General features: G+C 42.2%; 1 protein-coding gene across 2 annotated transcripts in view; it reads left to right on the forward strand.

Annotated features, from left to right (window-relative positions):
• tnni1b (troponin I type 1b (skeletal, slow)) overlaps nt 1–23,155 on the forward strand; it is a 55,340-nt gene that overhangs the window by 24,776 nt on the left and 7,409 nt on the right. The window contains exons 1-5 of one of the 2 annotated variants that reach the window (XM_055654544.1): nt 7,703–7,904; nt 17,439–17,463; nt 19,745–19,786; nt 21,523–21,654; nt 22,758–22,847. In XM_055654544.1, the coding sequence (XP_055510519.1) occupies nt 17,452–17,463; nt 19,745–19,786; nt 21,523–21,654; nt 22,758–22,847 (276 nt within the window). In that variant the 5' untranslated portion in view covers nt 7,703–7,904; nt 17,439–17,451. Of the gene's footprint in view, nt 1–7,702; nt 7,905–17,438; nt 17,464–19,744; nt 19,787–21,522; nt 21,655–22,757; nt 22,848–23,155 lie in introns of those variants that run through there. The other variant, XM_055654543.1, reaches the window with a different exon arrangement.

Here is a 23,155-nt window from a genome sequence, read left to right on the forward strand (position 1 = left end):
ATATCACTGACTAAATTATCTGTGCTTTTGCAGATGGTAATTTAGATTTTTTTTGTAATAATTAATTGCTGCTTGGCATGTTTCATTATATTTGAAGTTTAAATGCTAGAACATATTAAATCCATTTGCTTCATTTTGATTATTAGCTCTGAAACAATCAAAATTATAACCTATATTTAAAAAACACATCGCTCTTTTATGTATCCACAAAATACACAACTGTTTCCAATTAAAAGAGGTCTACTCTTTCAGATATTAGGCTAATTACATTTTGTTAAATATTTTGCAGCTGCTTCCATAGTTCTGTATCCTATTTTATTAATTTGTTCTAAATTTAAAAGGTACAATTGGATAAATAATTTTACTAGGTTGAAGAGGTTAAGTTGGCAGCACAGTGAGTTGAGTTGCAGCCTTACAGCGGCAGAAACCCAGTTACAGTATAATCCTATAAACAGGTGCTGTCTGTACAGAGTTTGTATGTTCTCCCCGAGATGGCGTGGCTTTTCACCGGGTGCTCCGGTTTCCTGCCGCACTCCAAAGACGTACAGGTTTGTAGGTAAATTGTAAATTGTCCCTAGTGTGTAGGATGGTGCTAATGTACAGGGTGATCGCTGGTCGGCTTGGACTCGGTGGGTTCAAGGGCTTCCGTGCTGGATCTGTAAACTCTCTAAACTCTAAAGTAAAGCTTTTCAACAGCGTTCAACTCTTTATTGCTGGATCATAACTATAGGAATTATATTTGTGATTGAACGTCATTGGAGAACCGCGTAACAGCACTCAGGCAGTTCATATTACTCAGTATTATAACCGCTGGTGATATATATCCCAAAATAAGTGTACTTACCTATTTGTGGAAGGGATGTGTAATTGAAATGCATTCCCGTCAGTAAGACAGGATCATTCAATATTGTTGCAGCATATGAACACAAGGGCCTTGGTTTTTGAAACGCTCCAATCCACCATTCAATTAATTTAGTCATAGAGTCATACAGTGAAGAAACAGGCCCTTTGGCCCAACTTGTCCACACTGACCGACATGTTCCATCAACACGAGGCCCACTTGCCTGCGTTTGGCCCATATCCCTCTAAACCTGTCCTTTCCACATACCACTCTGGGCAAGAGACTCTGTGCTTTCCCCACTGTACCCCCCCCCCCCCCCCCCCCCCCTTCGAGCCAGCACCGCCATTCAATGTGACCTTGGCTGATCATCCCCAATCAGTACCTCATTCCTACCTTCTCCCCATATCCCCTGACTGCTATTTTTAAGAGCCCTATCTAGCTCACAGTTATAAGGAAATAAGATTGAATATTTACACATTACACTCAACATATTCTTCACATAAATTCTACACATAAACTCAATTCTCATGGAAAACAGTCAGAAGGAAATCGCAATCTTTTCTGCCGTGAAAATAAGCATCTAATTGCAAAACTAAAGGGCCCATATTCGATAGCCCCGTTGTTTTGAGTTTCCCTCATTCATAAAGATAGATAGTTCACATATTTATGCCTATTTTCTAATAATATCTGCAAAATGTGTTTATTAAGGAGGTGGTGAAAAATTTTAATGTATTCCTGGCTCTGAGAAGAATGGATCAGAGTTAATTTTATTTAAGTGGATGCCGATTTAACTATAATACAAGGCATTCACGCTGGGGAACAACACTATGAATCTCCCTGAAGGAGAGCATTCTTTTGGATCTTCTGGTTTATTTTTTATAATCAACTTACTTTGAAAAAATATTCTAAGGGAAGTCGCATTGCTACTGAAACACTTTAAATGTAGCCACAAAGAAGGTTCCTTAACTGCGAATGAACCACGAAAAACTCACTTTAGCTTAGTTTAACTTAATTTAGAGATACAGCGTGGAAACAAGTCCTGCAGCCCACCGAGTCCACGCCGCCCAGTCATCCCGTACACTAGCACAATTCTACGCCCAAGGGACAATTTGCATTATATTTACTGAAGGCAAATTAACCTACAAACCTGTATGTCTTTGTAGTGTAGGGTGAAACTGGAGCACCTGGGGAAAACCCACTTGGTCATGGGGAGAACGTACACACTCCACACAGACAGCATCAGTCAGGACTGAACCCGGGTCTCTGGAGCTGTAAGGGCAGCAACTCTACCACTGCGCCACTGTGCCACACCCATTTAAGGAGATGACACATTAGGCTGCAGAGAGATACAGGACAATCTGATCATTATAATTGAAGTAGAGATTAGATCTGAAACTCAGTCCAATATTTACTTTTTAAATGAAACCATTAAAACATTATCTGATCTAGTTGTTTGAACTTCATTTTATGGGTCCTGAAACTACTGGCATGGAGCAATTCTGAAAGTATGGAAGGCAATATGGATGACACGGTGGTAGAGTTGCTGCCTTACAACACCAGCGACCTGGGTTCAATTTGGACTACGGGTACGGAATTTGGATATTCTCCCTGCGACCACATGGGTTTTCTCCAAGTGCTCCAGTTTCCTCCCACATTCCAAAGATGTATAGCTTTGAAGGTTACTTGGCTTGTAAGTTGTCCCTGGTATGTAGGATTGAACTTAGTGTACGGGTGATCTTTGGCTGGCATGGACTCAGTGGGCCGAAGGGCCTGTTCCCACACTGCATCTATAAAATTAAATTTAAAAGACTAAATATAAAAATGAAATGTAGTGAAAAGGAACTGCAAATGCTGGTATACTGAGGATAGACACAAAATGCTGGAGTAACTCAGCAGGTCAGACAGCATCCCTGAAGAACATGGATAGGTGATATTTTAGGTCGGGACCCTTCTTCAGACTCTTTATTAAGAGGCATTCCAATACTGGAGATTTGTTATTCAAATAGGGCAATATCATCGTGACACCATGTCTTCTTTTATGAATTTGTTTTACAATACTGTTCTGGATTATTCAAGAGATGGAATAATGTGGTTAGCAGCCATTAATACAAATGAGAACAAAATCTGTTTACATATAAATTACAACTGATAATCACGTTAAGTATATTTAATTGTCAAGATACTGACAATTATGACAATTAATGCCATGAATAATTTAATAAAATTCTTACTTGTTGCAACTTAATAAGCCTTAATAAGTAAATGCAATACACACAGATAATATATACATTAATAAAAAAATACTATAAACATACAATCTGTAATACTAGGTAATCAGTTTTGAAATTAGTAGGATGGCTTTACAACAAACAGAACTCTCAATAGAGCACAGGGTACTGAGCCACAGCAGACGCCCAATCAAGAGATGTAGTTTGGAAACTGACATGGCCATGAGATGTTCTTGTGTGCACCTGACAAATGTAAGACAATCGGCCGACACCAAACTAGACTCCATCACCGAACTTGTTTTGCGTCATTGTGACTGAGGTCAGGGAAGCCTCCAGACCGGACATCTTGACACCTGGGACATCAAACATGATCAGAGGCATATTTCAATCCATCCATCATTGGGCTATTTGTGTACCCAGGGAGTCAACTCACTCAGCACTAATTTTGGATGGGTGCAAAGGAACTGCAGATGCTGGTATATGCCGAAGATAGACATAAATCGCTGGAGTATCTTAGCAGGTCAGGCAGCATTTGTGGAGAAAAAGGTTGGGTGACGTTTCATGTTGGGACCCTTCTTTAGACGAAAAGTAGGGGGGGGGATACAGGGTATGTCGATTCACCCAGAGAATGGTGAGTACCTGAAATGCGTTGCCCGAGAGAATGTTTAGTTTAGTTTAGTTTAGTTTAGAGGTACAACCGTGGAAACAGGCTCTTCAGCCCACCGTGTCCGCACCAATTACCTTGGGTATGCAAGCAAAGAATTTCACTGTGATTTGTCACATGTGACAATGAAGTATTCATCCATTCATGCATTCATTCATCCATTCATTCATTCATTCATTCATTCATTCATTCATTCAATTCATTCATTCAATCATTCAATCAATCAATCATTCATTCATTCATTCATACATTCATTCATTCATTCATTCATACATTCATTCATTCATTCATTCATACATGCATTCATTCATTCATTCATTCATTCATTCATTCATTCATACATTCATTCATTCAATCATTCATTCATTCATACATGCATTCATTCATTCATTCATTCATTCATTCATTCATTCATTCAATCATTCATTCATTCAATCACCGACCAACAATCAACCCATACATTAGTTCTATCTTACACATTAGGGAATATACTGTATTTTTACAGAAGCCAATTAACCTACAAATCTGCACGTCTTTGAAATGTGGGAGGAAATCGGAGCACCCGGAGAAAACCCACGCGGTCACAGGGAGACCCTGTGCAAACTCCACACAGACAGCACCCAGTTGCAGCATCAAACCTGGGGTCTGGTGCTGTAAGGCAGCAATGGTGGAAACAACGTCTCTGGTTACATTTAAGTGGCTTCTTAGAAGATTGTCGACCTTACATACGTATTGAGCAAAACGCAACGGTTGCACAAAAAGGCTGAGGATGGGCCATAGGTCCTGGCGGAGGGCAGTCGAGGATGCACCGCCCAGAACATAGAAGGACCTGGCATGGGGGACTGCCCAGAACAAAGAAGAACCATTGGGATTATAATGTATACTTTTGTACCTATGCATGATGACTCTTTGTGTATTTGTGTATTGTGACTTGTGACTTCTAAAATATGACCTTGTTCATAACATTTGCCAATACATAATACATTAGGCTCATATGTCACTGCTCTCTGTACGTCATTTCATATTATTCTCTTTCCATCAGGGTGACATCGATTTTCTTTAATATCCGTTCCTTGAGCAAACTTGCTGAAGAGCTTCTACATGGCTCACTGTTTCTCAGTGTGCAGCAGTGACATGGCCCAAAGCATGAGAATGAGTGGTATTTGCACCTGGCTGCAATGCTTCTCCACACGCAGTCCTCGACCTTGGAATCTGCAAGTCCTGAACACTCAGTTGTGAACAGTTCCTTGCGCTGGAATACCAGCAAGTTTCAGGGACAGTGTATTCTCAGCTGTTGTCATCACTCTAGCTGGCGAGTCTCTCACAGCAGCTAGAGTGTGGTCCGGACTTCCCATCTACCACATTGAAGACCTTTCAACTGTCTTTACTCGGACATCATCAGACTTTATCTTGCACTAAATGTTACACTCGTTATCCTTTATCTGTGCACTGTGGCAGCTTGGTTGTAATCATGTATAGTCTATTTTTTGACTGGATACATGCAAACAAATGCTTTTCACTGAACCTCTGTACTCGTGACAACAATAAATTAATCTAATTATTTTTGGGTAGGTCCGAGGGCGTCATCCATTGAGTTGGAAATCTTACAGCAAGTGGCAGGTGGTGTGTGAGTGTGTGTTTATTTATGTGTGTGTGCGAGTATGTATGAGTGTGTGTAAGTGTGTATGAGTGTGTGTATATGTGTGTGTATGTGTGTGTGTCCATGTATATGTGTGTGTATGTATGTGTGTGTGTATGTGTGTGTGTGGGAGTGTGTGTATCTGTATGTGAGTGCGTGTGTGTCTGTGTATGGGTGCGTGATGAATGTGTGTGTGTGAGTGCATGTGTGTGTGAATGTGTGTGTGAATGTGTGTGTGTAAGTGTATGTTTTTGTGAGTGTGTGTATATGTATGGATGTGTGTGTGCCAGTGTGTGTGTGTATATGTATGCATGTGTGTGTGTGCGCATGTGTGGGTATGTGTGCATGTGTGTGTGTGCATGCATGCATGCATGCGTGTGTATGTGTGTGTGTATATGTATGCATGTGTGTATGTGAGTGTGTGTGCATGCACGTATGTGTGTGTGTGTGTGAGCACGTGTGAGTGTGAGCATTTGTGTGAGTGTGTGTGAGTGTGTGTAGGTGAGTGTGTGTATGTGTGAGTGTGTGAGTGTGATTGTGTGTGTATGCGTGTGTGTGTGAGTGAGTGTATGCCCTTGAGGACAGCCCATGGAGCACAAAGCCCATGGAGTTACTCAGCTGCTGCGGGTGAATGTTGACAAGGGCCAGTGCACCTCCTCCCAGACTCGCTTGGCAATGATTATTAATGACTGACACATACTTTACACCCCAGACCATCTGCCAATCTCCACCTCCATCAACCATGATAAAAGGAAGGCTGACATTTTAGGTATAAGGAGGTGAGCATATTTTCCTGGGAACTGGGTAAGGTTGACGGGGAAATTAATTAATGTGTATTAAAATTATGAGACGCCCAGGTACATAAGATAGAATGTAGAAACTACAGCACAGAACAGGCCCTTCAGCCCACAATATCTGTGCCAACACGATGACAAGATAAAATAATCTCATCTGATATAGTTGATATAAGGGCTCATTTTTTTTAGCAGAGGGGTAAAAAAGAATTAAACGGAAGAAAAATTAGAGCAGAGAGGAAGAAATATATTCATCGAGGAGTCTCGAATTCAGTCTGATAAAGAGGCAGCACCAGAAGCCCTCATGACTTTCCAATAGTACTTGGATATTAACTTGAGGATTAGTGACTTGCAGGGACACAGACTTGACGGTTGGATTAGAATGGACAGATATTTTGAGTGGGACAGGCACAATTAGTTAAATGGCCTCCTTTTAAGTCATAACTATTCTATAATTCTATTTTATCCTAATTCCAATTTCCTTGTTCCCCTTACACTCTGGCAACCTCCATTTCCTCAACATCTAGTTTTTAATTTACGTTTAGGCTTTAGAGATGCAGTGCGGAAACAGGCCCTTCAGCCTGCTGAGTCCATGCCGTCCCCGTACATTAACACTATCCTACACATTAGAGACAATTTTTTTATAACTTTACCATAGCCAATTAACCTCCAAACTTTTGGAATGTGGGAGGACACCAGAGCACCCGGAGAAAACCCACGCTGTCACAGGGAGAACGTACAAACTCTGTATACACAGGGCCCATGGTCAGGATCGAACACGGGTCTCTGGCGCTGATAAGGGCCTGTCTCACGAGCATGCGACTCCATGCGGCAAGCGCGACCTAAAAGGGCCTGTCCCACATGCATGTGACTGCATGCGGCAAGCGCGACCAAACCAGAAGCGGGGGCAGGTAGAAGAGGAGAGGGTCGGGGGTCGGGGGTCTGGCCTACCTCACCCTCAAGGTTAGCTGCGGAAGAAGCCCACGGGGGCACAAGGTGGGTGAGCAAGGAGAGGGAGGCCCTGCAGAAGCCTGGGGCTTGCCTGGATCGGAAGCCGCTCAGTAAGAAGTAGAGCGTGGACTGGACTTTGAACATGGAGCCAAAACCTGGAGCTTCTTGCATGCGGGCTCAGTAGACTATTCCTGTACACTTTACTAATCGAGGATTGTACTTAGGCATGGTAAAACTCTACTGAACTCTATATAAGAAAATTATTTCACCGTATATTTGCTCGTGTGATAATTTAAAAGCACCAATAAAAAAAGCACCATTTGATGCTCGTCTCCAAGTGTGTGCCCAAAATTCAGAGAGTCCTGTTACTCAGCTTCTCGTTGTTTGACTTCTTTGGTGTGATACCTCCCTTTGTTGAACTGAAACCAGCTTCAGACCACATTTAAATACAAGGGCTGGAGTCACCAGTGATCGGGTTTCAATGTAAGCAGAGTAGGTCTCTTGTCAACACAAAACCCAGGCAGCAAATGGTTGTCAGATCTGCCTCCAAAATAACATGACTGACGTTTCACACCAGGCAGCCTTGGACGATCAAATGGGTCAAGAATTTCACATTTTTCTTATTGGTTGTTGGAACAGGCAAAGGGGAAAATATAGAGGAGCTATTTTTATTGACCAGTTGAGCGCCGTTCTGAAAACTGTTGAAGATTAAAAACTCTTGTCCTCTTCGATTCTTCTCCGATTCTCCTTTTACTCCCAGCAGTGAAGACCAATCGCGGACCGTGAGGTAAGTGGTTTATATGCTGTTATTGTAAAATGGGGAAGCAGAAGGAATATTAAATTAAGTACAATGTTAAACCGGGGCGGCACACTGGCGCAGCAGTAGAGCTGTTGCCTTATAGCTGCTAGAGACCTGGGTTCGATCCTGACTACGGGTGTGGTCTGTGGGGAGTTTGTACATTCTTGCTGTGACCGTGTGGGTTTTCTCTGGCTGCTCCGGTTTCCTCCCATTCTCCAAAGACGTACAGGTTTGTAAGTTAATTGGCTTCCGTTAAAACTGTGAATTTTCCCTCGTGTGTTGCATAGTGTTAATGTACGAGGATTACTGGTCGTCGCCAAAGGACTTGTTTCCACACTGTATCTCTAAAGACTAAAGCAGAGATTCCAGTTCTGAGATTTTTTTACTTTATACCTATAGTTAATAATAATAAATACAAGCTAAATTAATGCTGAACATACTTCTATTTCTTGGTGTGTATGTACATGAATACATATTAACTCAAGGTTGACTTTGATTATAATTCCTGTAATGAGACTATAATGAGAGAGTAGGCTGTAACTGTACAATTGTACCATTTTGGAGTTGGGGGACTCTTAGATTATAGCTTTGCTCTGAGCTGGTTATACATTACATATCACCATCACGAAGCATCCTGATAATCACGCATCACCTTGAGCTTGTACACTCTGTTATCAAATTGGATCTTGCAAGCCAAGTTATATTATCATTTTCAGTCCGGGTAGCGGCATGAAGGGGTTAACACGATAGGGGGTGGGTTTGTGTAAAGAATGGAAAGACCACTTGTTTGGATGTTTTGGGATGGTTTTGGTAGGGCGGTGACAGAATCGTAAAATTTTGCACATGGATACATAGTAAGATTTTTACTAAACTGTATGCCAAAATATAACTACACTGTAGCAAGGTACATGTGAAAATAATGTACCATTGAATCACTGAATAATCAATGGATCAGTTATTTTGATTGTGGATATTAGTAAATGAGGGTGGCACAGTAGTAGAGTTGCTGTCCCACTTAGACGATTTTTTCGGTGACTTCAGGCGACTGGGCTGTCGATACAAGATCGCGGGGTGATGCCTGTATGGCCGTGAGTAGTCTCCTCAAGTCGCCCAAAGAGTCATAGCGTTTTTCGGGTTGCCGCTGGATTTTGAAATGTTCAATACATTTCGGTGACCGTTGGCGACTGTTGGCTTGATGCCAATGATCGTAGCTTGTCTTATCCTGACGTAGGTGCTGTTGTAGGTTGTAGGTTGTAGCCGGTGCTGATTTCAGTGAATTCTATTGGCGACTACCTACGTCAACCTACGTCAACCGGCGACAGGTACCGGCAATTGAATTGTCTTCAGTTGTCGCCGACAGGGTCGTACCTTGTCGTAGCTTGTCGCGGGTGGACGTAGGTTGTCATAGGTGTGGTCATAGGTGGACGTCCTAATGGGTCGCTGGTTGTCGGTAGCTTGCCGTAGTTTGACGTCGACTAGGTGGTAGGTTGTCATAGACATTGTCGTGGACATTGTTGTAGGGGGGGTCCAGTCACTGTTTTTTCAGTGACCTGCTACAACTATGACAGCACCAGCAATCGTCGAAAAAATTGCCTAAGTGGGACAGGCCCATAACAATGCCAGAGACCCGCGTTCAATCCTGACAACGGGTGCTGTCTGTATGGAGTTTGCACCTTCTATCTGCGACTGCAAGAGTTTTTTTCCGGGAGCTCCGGTTTCCCCCCACATTCCAAAGACGTGCAGGTTTGTAGGCTAATTGACTTCTGCAAATTGATCCTAGTGTGTGAGATAGAACGAGTGTACGGGTGATCGATGGTCAGCATGGACTCGGTGGGCCACTGGGCCAGTTTCCACGCTGTATCTCTAAACTAAACTAAATGCTTGGATCGTAAGGCATGGCAAATTGGTGTTTGGGAAATGATGTCTGGGTAATGTTGATGTTGGTGATTTGGGAGCAAGATCAAAGGATTTTGGTTCAGAGGATGGGTTAGTGCTAGAAAGTTGGCCAACAAGAATACTCATGTTCTGTTAAAACTCGGTTACATAATAGTAGCTAAGGAGGATTGTTTTCATAACTACATGGTTTGTTGTCCTGCCTGGAATAAAAGGATGTACCTTCAGAAAGGTGACGAGGAGGCATTTCTTTAGTCAGAGTTTAGCAATTCAATGGAATTCATGGCTACAGATAGCTGTGGAGGCCAATTCATTGGGTATTTTTTAAAGTGATTGACTTTCTTGATGTTAGAGTGTCAAAGCTTATGGGGAGAAGGCAGGAGAACGGGAATGAGCGGAAAAGATAAATCAGCCATGTATGAATGACGGAGTAGACTTGATGGACCAAACGGCGTAATTTTGCTCCTATGACTTATTAACTAATGAAATGCTCCCAATAGAAGCACATCAGTGGTTCAAATGTGATTCCTGTCCAGAAGTACCTGTTTACATTTCTTCAGTGATATGAAACATAGGAAGGCATTATCCAATGTCAAGGCACCATTGCTGACTGACGTTTGGAATGTACCCAGGCAGGTCTCAGGCTGGGATAGCATGACAACCTGTACTGGCCCCAATTGACTCCTGAAGCACGGTTTTACAGCATTGATTTTCCCGAGGCTACAGGAGCAACACAGTGCGGCACAACATAAACACTGTTCCTGGGTGGCACAATGGCACAGCGGTTGAGTTACTGCCTTACAGTGCCACAGACCTGGGTTCAATCCTGACCACTGGTGTTATCTATACAGGGCCATTGTTGACTAGGGAGGTATTATCCCAAGAGGGATACAATGTGGTGAACTGCGGAACTGGTTAAACAACTAGGGTGAAGGAAGGGGGCAAGTGGGGAGGGGAGTGTAGGTGGAAGTTACTTAAAATGAGAGAATTTACCACTCAATATTCGATCTGTCCCGTTGAGTTACTCCAGCTTTTTGTGTCTATCTTCAATCTATAACTGTTGCTTCTGATGCAAGTGGCATGCCAGGTTTATGCTGCCTGTTCATTGACATGGTTGTTGCATGGACCCAATGTTGCACAGTTATTTGGTTGCTGCCTCAATAGGAGACACAATATCCTGGGTGTCTGCCACTACCTAAAGTAAGCTTGCAATTCATAAAGCACAGGGACTCAATGGCAGTGGCTGGTGCTCATTGGCACTCTGCACCTCAATCAGATGTAGGAGGCATGCAAAGACTATCTGTTTAACCTCTCAGTGCAATCTAACATGGATTTAATTTTTACACAAAGGGTGGTGGGTGTATGAAGCGAGATGCTGGAGGAGGTACTATTACAATATTTAAGAAACATTTAGACAGGTACATGGATAGGATGGGTTTAGATGGATATGGGCCAAACGTAGGCAGGTGGGACTAGTGTAAGCTGCAGTGAGATGCTGAGCAGGTGAGGACTCTCTTTCTTGGAGCACAGGTGGAGCACAGGAGCATTCTGATGGAGGTGTACAAAATCATGAGAGGAATAGATCAGGTAAATGCACGTAAAAAACAAATCTTTTGCCCAGAGTAAGGGTATCGAGAATCAGACGACATAGATTTAAGGTGAGGGGGGGGGAGGGGAGGGGATTTAATAGGAACATGAGGGGCGACTATTGCACAGAAAGGGTGATGGGTGTATGGAACAAGTTGCCGGAGGTGGTAGTTGAAGCAGGTACTATCGCAGTGGTAAGAAATATTTGGACAGGTACATGGATATTATAGGTTTAGAGGGATATGAGCCAAATGCAAACGGTGGGCCAAGTGTAGATGGGACATGTTTGTCAGTGTGGGCAAGCTGGGCCGAAGGGTCTGTTTCCATGCTGTATGACTAGAGATTTAGTTTGCTATGTTTTTATTTGTTATCTTTTATTTTTGCAATGTGAAAAACAAGTAATGGTCACTGGCAGATGCGAGAAAAGGGACCAGATAGTTGGTGAATGGAGAACTGGGTTTATATTAACAGATATCACAGTCTGACAGGTTGACAATTGAGAATTCAGCTGGAAAGTGCCTGCCCCGTTACATCATCTCCTGCACCCCTTCTGCCTTCTCTACATCCTCTTTCCTTTCTTCTTTCTTTCCTGCCCTTCACCTTACTATTCTGCAATTGCTCAGAGGCTGGTGTCTTCATAATGGCTATGCAATGCAATATGCTACTGACCATCACAAAGCCCAACGCTCTTTCATGATTTCTCCAAGGCAGTGCAGACAGCAGGAGTATTGCTTAAACACTACAATCTATCACGTAATGCACTAGAAGTTGTATAAAAAATACCTTGCCCAGCTGTGTGCAGCTGGCCACATTGAAAATATATTAGTGGATCATAGAGGCATAAGGTCATACAGATTGGAAACAGGCCCTTCGGTCCAACTTACCCATGCCAACCAAGATGCTCCATCAACTATAGTCCCACCTGCCCACGTTTGGCTCATACCCCCGTAAACATGTCCTATCTGTGTACCTGTCCAAATGACTTTTAAATCTTGCTATAGTACTTGCCTCAACTATCTCCTCTAGCAGCTTGTTCCATATATCCACCAGCCTCTGTGTGAAAACAGGCTCATATTACATCTTTCTCCTCTCACCTTAGACCTATGAATCTTGTTCTTGTTTCCCCTACTCGGGGGTAAAAGACTGTGTGTCCATCCTATCAATTCCCCTCACGATCTTACACACCTCTATAAGATCATCCCACTGCTTCCTGCGCTCCAAGGAATAAAGTCCCAGCCTGTTCAACCTCTCCCTATAGCCCAGGCCCTCAGGTCCTGGCAACATCCTCGTAAATAATCTTGGCAACATCCTCGTAAATTAAAGGAACTATGTGCCTACACTCCTATATTGTTCAGCTCCACAACACTTATTGTGCAGTGTCCCCCATTTGATTTGTAATGGTGGCCCAAATGACTTTTGTGGACTGCAGTAGTTTAGTTTAGTTTAGAGATCCAGTGCACAAACAGGCCCTTTGGCCCACTGATTCAGCGCCGACAAGCGATCCTCGGACAGTAGCACTATCCTTCACCACCATGGACAATTTACCATTTTTACCAAAAGTTTTACCTACAAACCTGTACATCCTTGGTGTGTGGGAGGAAACCGGAACACCCGGAGCCAACCCAGGCAGTCACAGGGAGAACGTACAAACTCTGGACAGACAGCACCCGTAGTCAGGATCAAACCTGAGTTTCTGGCGCTGTAAGCCAGCAACTCTAGTGCTGCACCACCGTGCTGCCTCAGTAGAATGGTAACATGAAGACTGACAGAACACTGGGTACTGACGTGAGAGATGCACTAGAAGGTAGAACAAAAATGCTGGAGAAACTCAGCGGGTGATGCAGCATCGATGGAGCGAAGAAAATAGGCAACGATTCCAGCCGAGACCCTTCTTCAGACAAAGGGTCTTGACCCGAAACGTTGCCTATTTCCTTCGCTCCATAGATGCTGCCTCACCCGCTGAGTTTCTTCAGCATTTTTGTCTACCTTCGGTTTTCCAGCATCTGCAGTTCCTTCTTAAACAAACTGAGAGATGCACTATGTATGGTCACACACTGACCAGATATCAAGTGCGCAGAATCCTCTTCACTTTCAGTACATCTCAGAATTGACATGTGGCCTGCAGCCAGTGACATCTGAGAAGTCAATGGCTCCCTACTTCACAGGGTAAACTGCAGTCCTTGTGAAGCGAGAGGATTGCTGTGACTGCTGCCCTCTGGCAGCAAGGATTGAAATACCATGAATGCTCTTTAAATAGAGAACGTCAGGAGTCAACAGCAACCTATGAGATATTGAAAGTATGTCTAGTTACCACTTTTTAAATGGCACTGGCTTAAAATTACTTTATGTCAAATATTCCTCAAGGGTTAACTAGATACAAAGTAAGGCGGCACAGTGGTGCAGAGGTAGACTGGGTGCCTTACTGCGCCAGAGACCCAGGTTCAATCCTGAGACTGACAGAACACTGGGTACTGACGTGAGAGATGCACTAGAAGGTGTCTGAAACCCTACTTCAGACGAAGAGTTTGTACGTTCTGCTGCCTCCCCGCTGAGTTTTCAGCAGCATTTTTTGTCTACTTCTCTCCAGGCATCTGCAGTATTCTTCTCAAAACTGAGTGCCTATCTTCTCGGTTTTCTATGTATGGTCCTTCACACACACCACACAAGAAGTATCAGGTGCGCAGATCCTCTTCACTTTCAGTACATCTCAGAATTGACATGTGGCCTGCAGCCAGTGACATCTGAGAAGTGGGGAAAACAAAACTGCAGCTTGTGAAGCGAGAGGATTGCTGTGACTGCTGTATAAGGATTTGTACCAATGCTCTTGGAGTCAACAGCAACCTATGAGATATTAAAGTATGTCTAGTTACCAATTTTTAAATGGCACTGGCTTAAAATTACTTTATGTCAAATATTCCTTAAGGGTTAACTGGATACAAAGTAAGGCGACACAGTGGTGCAGAGGTAGACTAGGTGCCTTACTGCGCCAGAGACCCAGGTTCAATCCTGACCTCGGGTGCTGTCTGTACGGAGTTTGTACGTTCTCCCCGTGACTGCAGGAGTATTCTCTGGGTTCTTCGGTTTCCTCCCACACTCCAAAGACGTACAGGTTTGTAGGTTGATTGACTTTGGGGAAAAAAAAGCTAATTGGCTTGATATAATTGTAAATTGTCCTTTGTGTGTGTCGGATAGTGTTAGTGTAAAAGCAAAGTCTAAATCAGAGTGAATCCACACAGGAAAATAACATTTGCAAACAACCTGTCCTGCATTAAGAATTGGGGAGAAGCTAGAATTTATAAAGGAATGCCACACACATCTATACAAATCCATACATGTATAAAAATGATAAACAGTTCGTGGAAATATTGCATAATTGTGAATGTTTGTGACTTAAAGCAAATTGAGTTTTATTATTTCTTTGCTCCCTTTGAAGCCAAGTGTGTCAGTAAATGAAGGAGCTACAATTTGTCCCCCAATATTACCTAGTTTACATTTGCCAGATTTTAATTATTACAAAGCCACCAGCATAATCAAGGACAAGTCTCATCCTGGTCACTCCCTCTTCTCCCCTTTCCCTCCATGTCTGTCCTTTCCTTCTTTGTTTAAATAGTATGTGTTAAATGTATGTTTTCAGTGTTCTTTAGCTTGTTTTGTATGGGGGGGGGGGGGGGGGGGGGGGGGGGGGGGGGCAGTTGGGGGGAAACTTTTTCTAATCTCTTACCTCGACGAGATGTGATTTTTTTCCGTATTGTAACTAAGTTCGCACTGCGGCCTAACACTGAGGAGTTGGTGGCCTTTGCTCTTTGCTGAAGACCAACTTTTAAAAGCTCCACCACGGGCGCCTGCGGACTCACCATCGCGGAGCCCGTGATCCCTTTGCCAGGGATCGGCCTCGGAACTCTAACCGTGGGTGTTTGCAGACTTAACATCAAGGAACCCCGCGGTCTCTGTTCAGAGACGAAATCGGGAAATCCAAGTCTCGGCAGTTTCGACCACCTCGACGCGGATGTTTCGATCACCCCGACACAGGACCTTCGACCGCCGGCTGCGGGAGCTTTGATCGCCCCGTCGGATGGTTAGACTGCCCCGACCGCGGGAGAAATAAAGAGGAAGAAGTTTGGACTTTTTTGCCTTCCATCACAGTGAGGAATGTGGGGAATCCGCTGTGGTGGATGTTTATGTTAACTTTTATGTATTTGTGTGTCTTGTTGCTTTTTTTTTGTATGGCTGTATGGTAATTCGCATATCACTGTACCTTAATTGGTACGTGACAATAAAAGTCCTTTGAAACCTTTGAAGTGTGAAAGCACACATCTCCAAAATCAGGAATAGTTTCTTCCCAGTTGTTATCAGGCGATTGAACCATCCTACCAACAACCAGAGTTACTATCTACCTCATGATATTAGCAATAAAGGAAGTGTGCGGGAGGGGGGTTACAGGGATGGGATGACTGGGAATGGAAGAAAAACAACATTTCCTCCCATGCCATTGACAAAGTCTCAACATACCAATTATACATTTAATAAACGTTTCCAAGGTAGAGAAAGTAGATGCGATGGTGACATATAGAACTCAATTCTACTCAGCTTCTCACGACTTCATATAGGCAGCACAGTGACACTGCTGGTAGAACCACTACCTTACAGCACCAGAGACCCAAGTTCAATACTGACTTTGGGTGCTGTTTGTAGGGAGTTTGCATGTTCTCCCTGTGACTGCATTGGTTTTCTGTGGGTTCTCTGATTTCCTCCCACATCCAAAGTCTGTGCGGGTTTATAGGTTAATTGGGCCCTGGGAGCTAGTCTGACCTTTAATGTGCAGGGAATAGATGAGCGGGTGGGGTAACATAGAACTAGCGTGAACAAGTGATCAGTGGTCAATGTGTGGACTTGCTATGCTGTATCCCTGAACTTTAAAGGCAAAACATGCTATTTGATGAACTGGTCCTTGATTATGTTGGTTACCTTGCTGAGGCAGCGTGAAGTGTAGATGGATTCAATGGAAGGGAGGTTGGTTGGCGTGATGGTCTGGGCGACACCCACAACACTGTGTATTTTCCTGCAGTCTTGGATGGAGCTGTCCCCCAACCAGTCTGTGATGCATCCCGATAAAATGCTTTCGACAGCGCATCTGTAGAAGTTAGTGAGAGTTGTTGGGGACATGCTGAACTTTCTAAGCCTTCTAAGTAGAGGCATTGATGTGCTGTCTTGGCCAAGTCTTTCATGTAACTTCCCTTACTTTTTTTTCTTTTTCTTGTTGTTCTTTCTCTGTTGTTACAACTATTACTCCAATTTCCTTGTCATGTATGCTATTTGTCCACTTATTATCCTTTGTCACAATTATTTTACTTAGGCTTGGTCGCTTTAAGAAGATAGCCACACAAATAGGTCTTCCAGTCCCGTGAGACTGTTCTACTTTTAAATGAGCTCACGGCTCATCTGCATTTTAATTCCATACAGTTATTGTGGTTTCACATTATTTTACATTGCATCAGTCTATAAACAGTTTGTTCTATGATTAATTGGGATCTGTACCAAACCACATTCTTGAATAATATGACAAAAATATATGCAGCACTAGACTAGGACATAAGACACTAAATTCTGTTGCTCATTGGATTTTAAATAGGATAGTAAAATAAATGTAATTGTCACCTGCTAAGATCCAAGATTATCTTTCATAAAGTTCATCTCATGATGAGTGTTTAGATTTGGAAATTTCAGTGTCTCCATTATTTATTGGAATTGCTCGGTGAAGATCATACTAAAGTCTAGTAGCTAATTTTAATGAAAGGCTGTGAGATGACAAAAAGTCTTACGTGTCTCCATCTGTTTAATGCATTAGTGTTACAGGCACTTCAGTGACATGTCCTCCTTATCTAAAATGTAAGGTTCCAGGCCATGTAAAGTAATCACAGATTTTTACGTACATTTAGTTGAGTGGCCTGTTATCAGTGTTTACTGTAATGTGGCCATCACACAATTAGGAGTGAGGTTGCAACCTGACAAGGTCTTACTTCTTTCTTTCTTTCTTTCTTCCAGCCCTACTGCCAAAATGCCTGAAAATGTGTAAGTACAATTAACGTATCACAATAATAACTGATAAAAGTTCTAATCTTTATGATTTACAATAACATTTGTGTTTTTTCTCTATTATTATTCATACAGACGAGAGGTAAGTTTACTTACTTTTGAAGCCTTGCATCCATTTAATTCTTTCCTCCTGGCTGCAATTTACTCTTTCATACTAACTCGTAATTTGGTACTGATCTGTGTGTGTGTGTGTGTGTGTGTGTGTGTGTGTGTGTGTGTGTGTGTGTGTGTGTGTGTGTGTGTGCGCGTGTGTGTGTGTGTGTGCGTGCGTGTGTGTGTGTGTGTGTGTGTGTGTGTGTGTGCGGTGCGTGTGTGTGTGTGTGTGCGTGTGCGTGTGCGTGTGTGTGTGTGCGTGTGTGTGCGTGTGTGCGTGTGCGTGTGTGCGTGTGCGTGTGTGCATGCATGTTATCATGATAAACCTTTCTAAGGAATATTAACAAAAATAAATCAATGAACAGTGATATTGAATTTCTGATTGTTGTAGAAAAATATAATATTAAAAAGACTTACACTTAATGTTATGATGACTTGCATGTTAGTTATAACCAACCTGTAGCCTAATTGTTATATTACAATAAAAGTGGTTTTTCTTTAGTTTTTAGATTGGTTTAGTTAACAGTGATGGCAATTTACCAGGATTATTTTCTCATCAGTTTACAAAATGTGCTTATGATAAATTTGTTTTTTTTAATACACGGATATTGGAAGAAAGATTTAGTATAATGTGGTGTCTAATGTACTGAGCAGTAATCATTGATTTAACCTTGGTACCAGTACTTAGATACATATCAATTAGATAGGAGAAGGCCAACTCGCCCTTCAAGTCAATAAGATCGTTGTTAATCTGGCTGTAACCTCAACATTGCATTACCACCTACCTGCATTAATCTTACACACCATTCTTTATCAAATATCTCTCTACCACTGCCTTAGTAATGTTTAAAGCTCTGCTTTCATACCCATTCAAGGAAGTTCCTAACATTCACAAACCAATGAAAGAAAAAATCCATTCTCTGCCTTTATTGAATGACACCTTATTCGTAAACATTGGGTTCTAACAACCAAATAAATCATTCTATCCACATCTACATTGTCAAGACCCCGAGAATCTTATATGTTTCAAGCAAGTCAACTCTCACTCCAGTGGATACAAGCCTAATCTGTCCACTCTTTCCTCTAAGATAACTCACCTATCTTATCGAATAGTGCGAGGCCAGGACAGAGTTGATGTGGAGGATGTTTCCACTAGTGGGGGAGTCTAAGATCTGAGGTCATAGCCTCAGAATTATAGGACGTTCCTTTATGAAGGAGATGAGGAGGAATTTCTTTACTCAGAGGGTGGTGAATCTGTGGAATTATTTACCACAGAAGCCTGTGGAGGCCGTCAATGGATATTTTTAAGGCAGATAAATAGATTATTGATTAGTACGGGTGTCAGGGGTTGTGGTGAGAAAGCAGGAGACTGGGGTTAAGAGGGAAAGATAGGTCAGCCATGATTGAATGGCGGAGTAGACTTGATGGGCCAAATGGCCTTATTCTGCTCCTATCATTTATGGCCTTATGAACATGAACTATCACAAGTCCTGGTCAGCTATAATTTCTCTGAACTGCTCCCAATTTGTTAAGATCCTTCCATCAATAAGGACTCCATGTATGGCCTCACCAATCACAATTAAAGAAGCATAGCCTCCCCACAGTGGTTATAATTTCTCTTAGAAATAATGTTCTGCTGTCCATTTTCAGTATTTATAATATATGCATATTGGTTTGTTGTTAATTATACATGTTTGCATTGCACAGATCCACAACCATCCACCATTTAAACAATTCACTTTGCATTTAATTCTCCTGCCAAAATATGCAATTTTACATTTTATTTTATTAATCCCCAGGGTTGATGGGGAAAGAAAGCTAGTCTCTTCCTGCTTCCTTTCTCCCCACCCGCCTCAATCAGTCTGAAGAAAGGTTCTGACCCAAAACGTCACCTATCCATGCTCTCCAGAGATGCTGCCTGACCCACTGAGTTACTCCAGCACTGTTTAAGAAAGAACTGCAGATGCTGGAAAAACCGAAAGCAGCTGAAAAATGCTGGAGAAACTCAGCGGATAAGGCAGCATCTATGGAGTGAAGGAACAGGCGACGTTTCGGGTCGAGACCCTTCTTCAGACTGAGTTACTCCAGCACTGTGTCTTTTCATGTATTAGTAAAAATATTGAATGATTCATTCACTTGCAATTAACCATTTTTTCCCACAGAAAAAATCAAAGATTTCAGCATCTCGCAAGCTCATGCTTAAGGTAAACGTGTAAATTTGAACATTTTCATTTGAATTAGCCACATAAGTACCTCAGTAATTTTCACACATGCATGCTTGTCTTCACCCAATCTTCCTTCAGTGAAGTGACTGTTGGAGTCCAAAAAATGAGTTTCTCTTCAATGCAATTTGTCTCACTCAAGGATGGACAACAGTTGAAGGATACGTACTCCTGCTATTTCTTCTCCTCTCAGCTACTGTTTGCCCTTTATCAATAAGGACATGCATTGGGGAAAGGTCACATGTTACCTGGCAGCAAAAAGATTTTTCCAGGATATATACAGTCTATCCTCATTATTACAGACCGCTTTATAACAGAGTTTGGTTATAAATATCTCCACAGTAATCGGACACCACCGTCTCTTTAAGCACAGTGTCGCAGAGGTATAGTTGCTGCCTTACAGAGTTGCTGCGCCAGAGACCTGGGTTCGATCGTGGCTACGGGTGCTATCTCTGTGGTGTTTGTACTTTCTCCCTGTGATCACGTGTGTTTTCTCCCGGTGCTCCGGTTTCCTCCCACACTCGAAAGAGGTAAAGGTGTGTAGGTTAATTGGCTTCGGTAAAATTGTACATTGTCTCTAGTGTGTAGGATAATGGTTGGTGCGGACTCGTTGGGCTGAAGGACCTGTTTCTGCACTGTATCTCTAAAGTCCAAAGTCTAAAGTAAACACAGGCTGCAAGTTACACTGTAGAGATCATAGAAATTAACAATCAATTGCTTTGAGCGACACTTGTGCATTGATACTCGATTAAAAAATGTAACAAACATACATTAGCATTTTTAGCTTGCAGTAACATAAATACATTTTTAACCAAAACAAGGGTTATCTGTATCTCAAAGACAAGTTTTTCAAAACCTTCTGTATGTGGAAGATCCCATTATACATTATTAATGGATGGCACGGTGGCTGCTGGTCGGCATGGACGTGGGGCCGAAGGGCCTGTTTCTGCACTGTACCTCTAAATTAAACTAAACTAAATTAAACTCATTTGATCTAAAATGCTGTTTTAATATTTCTGAATCCTTTACTGCCTCTGATTTCTAGAATATTTGAATGACTAGGCTTTTCAGATAACTTTATCATGGTTTTCTGCCAGTTTAAGTCAGTTGTAAATAAAGGGCCTGTCCCACTTGGGCGTCATTTGCACGTTACGCAGATGGCGCACAAAGATTTTGCACATCCCAAAATCCTGGGACGCTGCGTGTGACCGCGCGTCACTGCCTACCTCACCAAGCACCATGCGCGCATCATGCTGCGTTATGACGCGCACGTCGTGCATCGTGACGCGTAAATGATGTCGCATAAATGACGCTCAAATGACGCCCAAGTAGAACAGGCCCTTAATGAAATCTCTTGCAGCAGCTATGACCTTTAATGTCCTAGACATTTGCATGAGTACCTACTTAAACAGTGACACATACTCTACTAGCAGCTAATCTAACAGGATTTACCATATGTTTTAGAACAAGTATAAATAACTCAGGTATTTTTGGCCAACACACCATATTCAGTCTTTTACACCAGAACTATATTCCATTTGTACAAATAAAAACAATACAACATTTAAAATGTGTGCTTTACCTCAGAAAGTGCAGTAATTATCCTGCCAGCAGTCAGTCTTTGTTTACAATTTTTTTTCAACGTGACATATTACTAAAATCAGAATCTGTTGTTCAGGGCATGGAGGGAAATAAACAATCTTGTGTTTGCTCTCCAGAGCATGTTGCTGGCAAAAGCTAACGAGGCATTAGAGCAAGAAATGATGGAAAGAGATGATGAAAAGGAAAGGTTTCTTGGAGAAAGAGTACCCCCAGTAAAAATAGCTGGGTTGTCCTTCAGCCAGCTGCAGGTACGTTTACCCTTTTATTTTGAAATGTAATGAGTATTAATATGATTCTGATATTAAGAAAAAAACCCTGACATTATGAAGATCCTATCAAAGAAGTGGAGACGGCAGAATTTGGATTAATTTTCCATTTGGTTTCAACACTTTGTACAAAGTTCTTTGTGACATAGCGAACACTGAATTTCTTTCATTCCTGTTTAATTTGCATTTCTGGGTTTTTGTTTTAATTTAATAATTAAACTTTATTCAGAATAAAAAATGTTTTAAAATAAAAAATGCAAAAACGCTTCACGTATTCTCTACATGTTCGATAGTATCAACTCAGTAGTTTTCATGCCTATCTTTAAACAAAACACCCTTGCCACTGATGTGGCCCTCTGGAGTGAAATTCCTTCCCCTGTTTGAGGGGTTTAGTTTAGTTTAGTTTAGTTTAGTTTAGTTTAGTTTAGTTTAGTTTAGTTTAGTTTAGGGATACGGCGCGAAAACAGGCCCTTCGGACCACCAATTCCGCGCTGTCCAGCAGTTTCGACTGGACTCTGCCCATCAATGTCCAGTAGAGGAAGGACCTTAGACTATGATGATATTATCTGGTTCGACCGATCCCTCTCTCAACTTCTCTATATTTCTCCTCCTTTTTGTCACACCTTAAAATATCACTTTCTGACATCTTTGTTCTTCTTCCAAGCATTAGTCTGATGAACATAGTTTAGTTTAGAGACAGCATGGAATCAGACTGTCTGAAAAAGGGTCGCAACCCAAAACATCACCCATTCCTTCTCTCCAGGGATACTGCCTGACCCGCTGAGTTATTCCAGCATTTTGTGTCTATCTTCAGTGTAAACCAGCATCTGCAGTTCTTTCCTACGTATTTCTCCTGTAAAAATACAGTTTTCCAATGGTAGTTAGCACCTGAACATTAATTTATCTTATACACTTGGCATCCAGAATGCAAAATGCTCAACCCGTGACAAATATTCACCTGCATGTTAAAGATCCATATAATTGAAAACATGAACCTGTCATTGAAAATGGATTGCTAATAATTAATTTTATTTTTGCTTCTGTATTTTGCTGCAAAATCAACATTGGCATCATCAAAATCTCAGGAGCTGTGCAGCGAACTTCAAGGGAAAGTGCACATTGTGGACGAGGAGCGATATGATTTTGAAGCCAAAGTGCTACATAACAAGAGAGAGGTATGTCATCAGTTGTGTGTTCATTTCCCTCACCCTCATACACACTACGCTGTTGCAGTTTCCCCTTCAGAGGCAGGTTGCGTTTCGATGAAAGACAGTCTTTGAACAGAAGATGGACACAAAAAGCTGGGGTAACTCAGCGGGACAGGTAGCATCTCTGGAGAAAAGGAATAGGTGACGTTTTGTGTCGAGACCCTTCTATAGACTTTGAACAGAACTGAACTGAACGATAGTTACACGTTAAACGCAAAGAGCCCAAGTAACTCAGCAATTCAAGGCAGCATCTCTGGAGGATATGTTATTCAGTT

Source organism: Leucoraja erinacea, chromosome 24 (genome assembly GCF_028641065.1).
Source record: "Leucoraja erinacea ecotype New England chromosome 24, Leri_hhj_1, whole genome shotgun sequence".
Classification (NCBI taxonomy): domain Eukaryota; kingdom Metazoa; phylum Chordata; class Chondrichthyes; order Rajiformes; family Rajidae; genus Leucoraja; species Leucoraja erinaceus.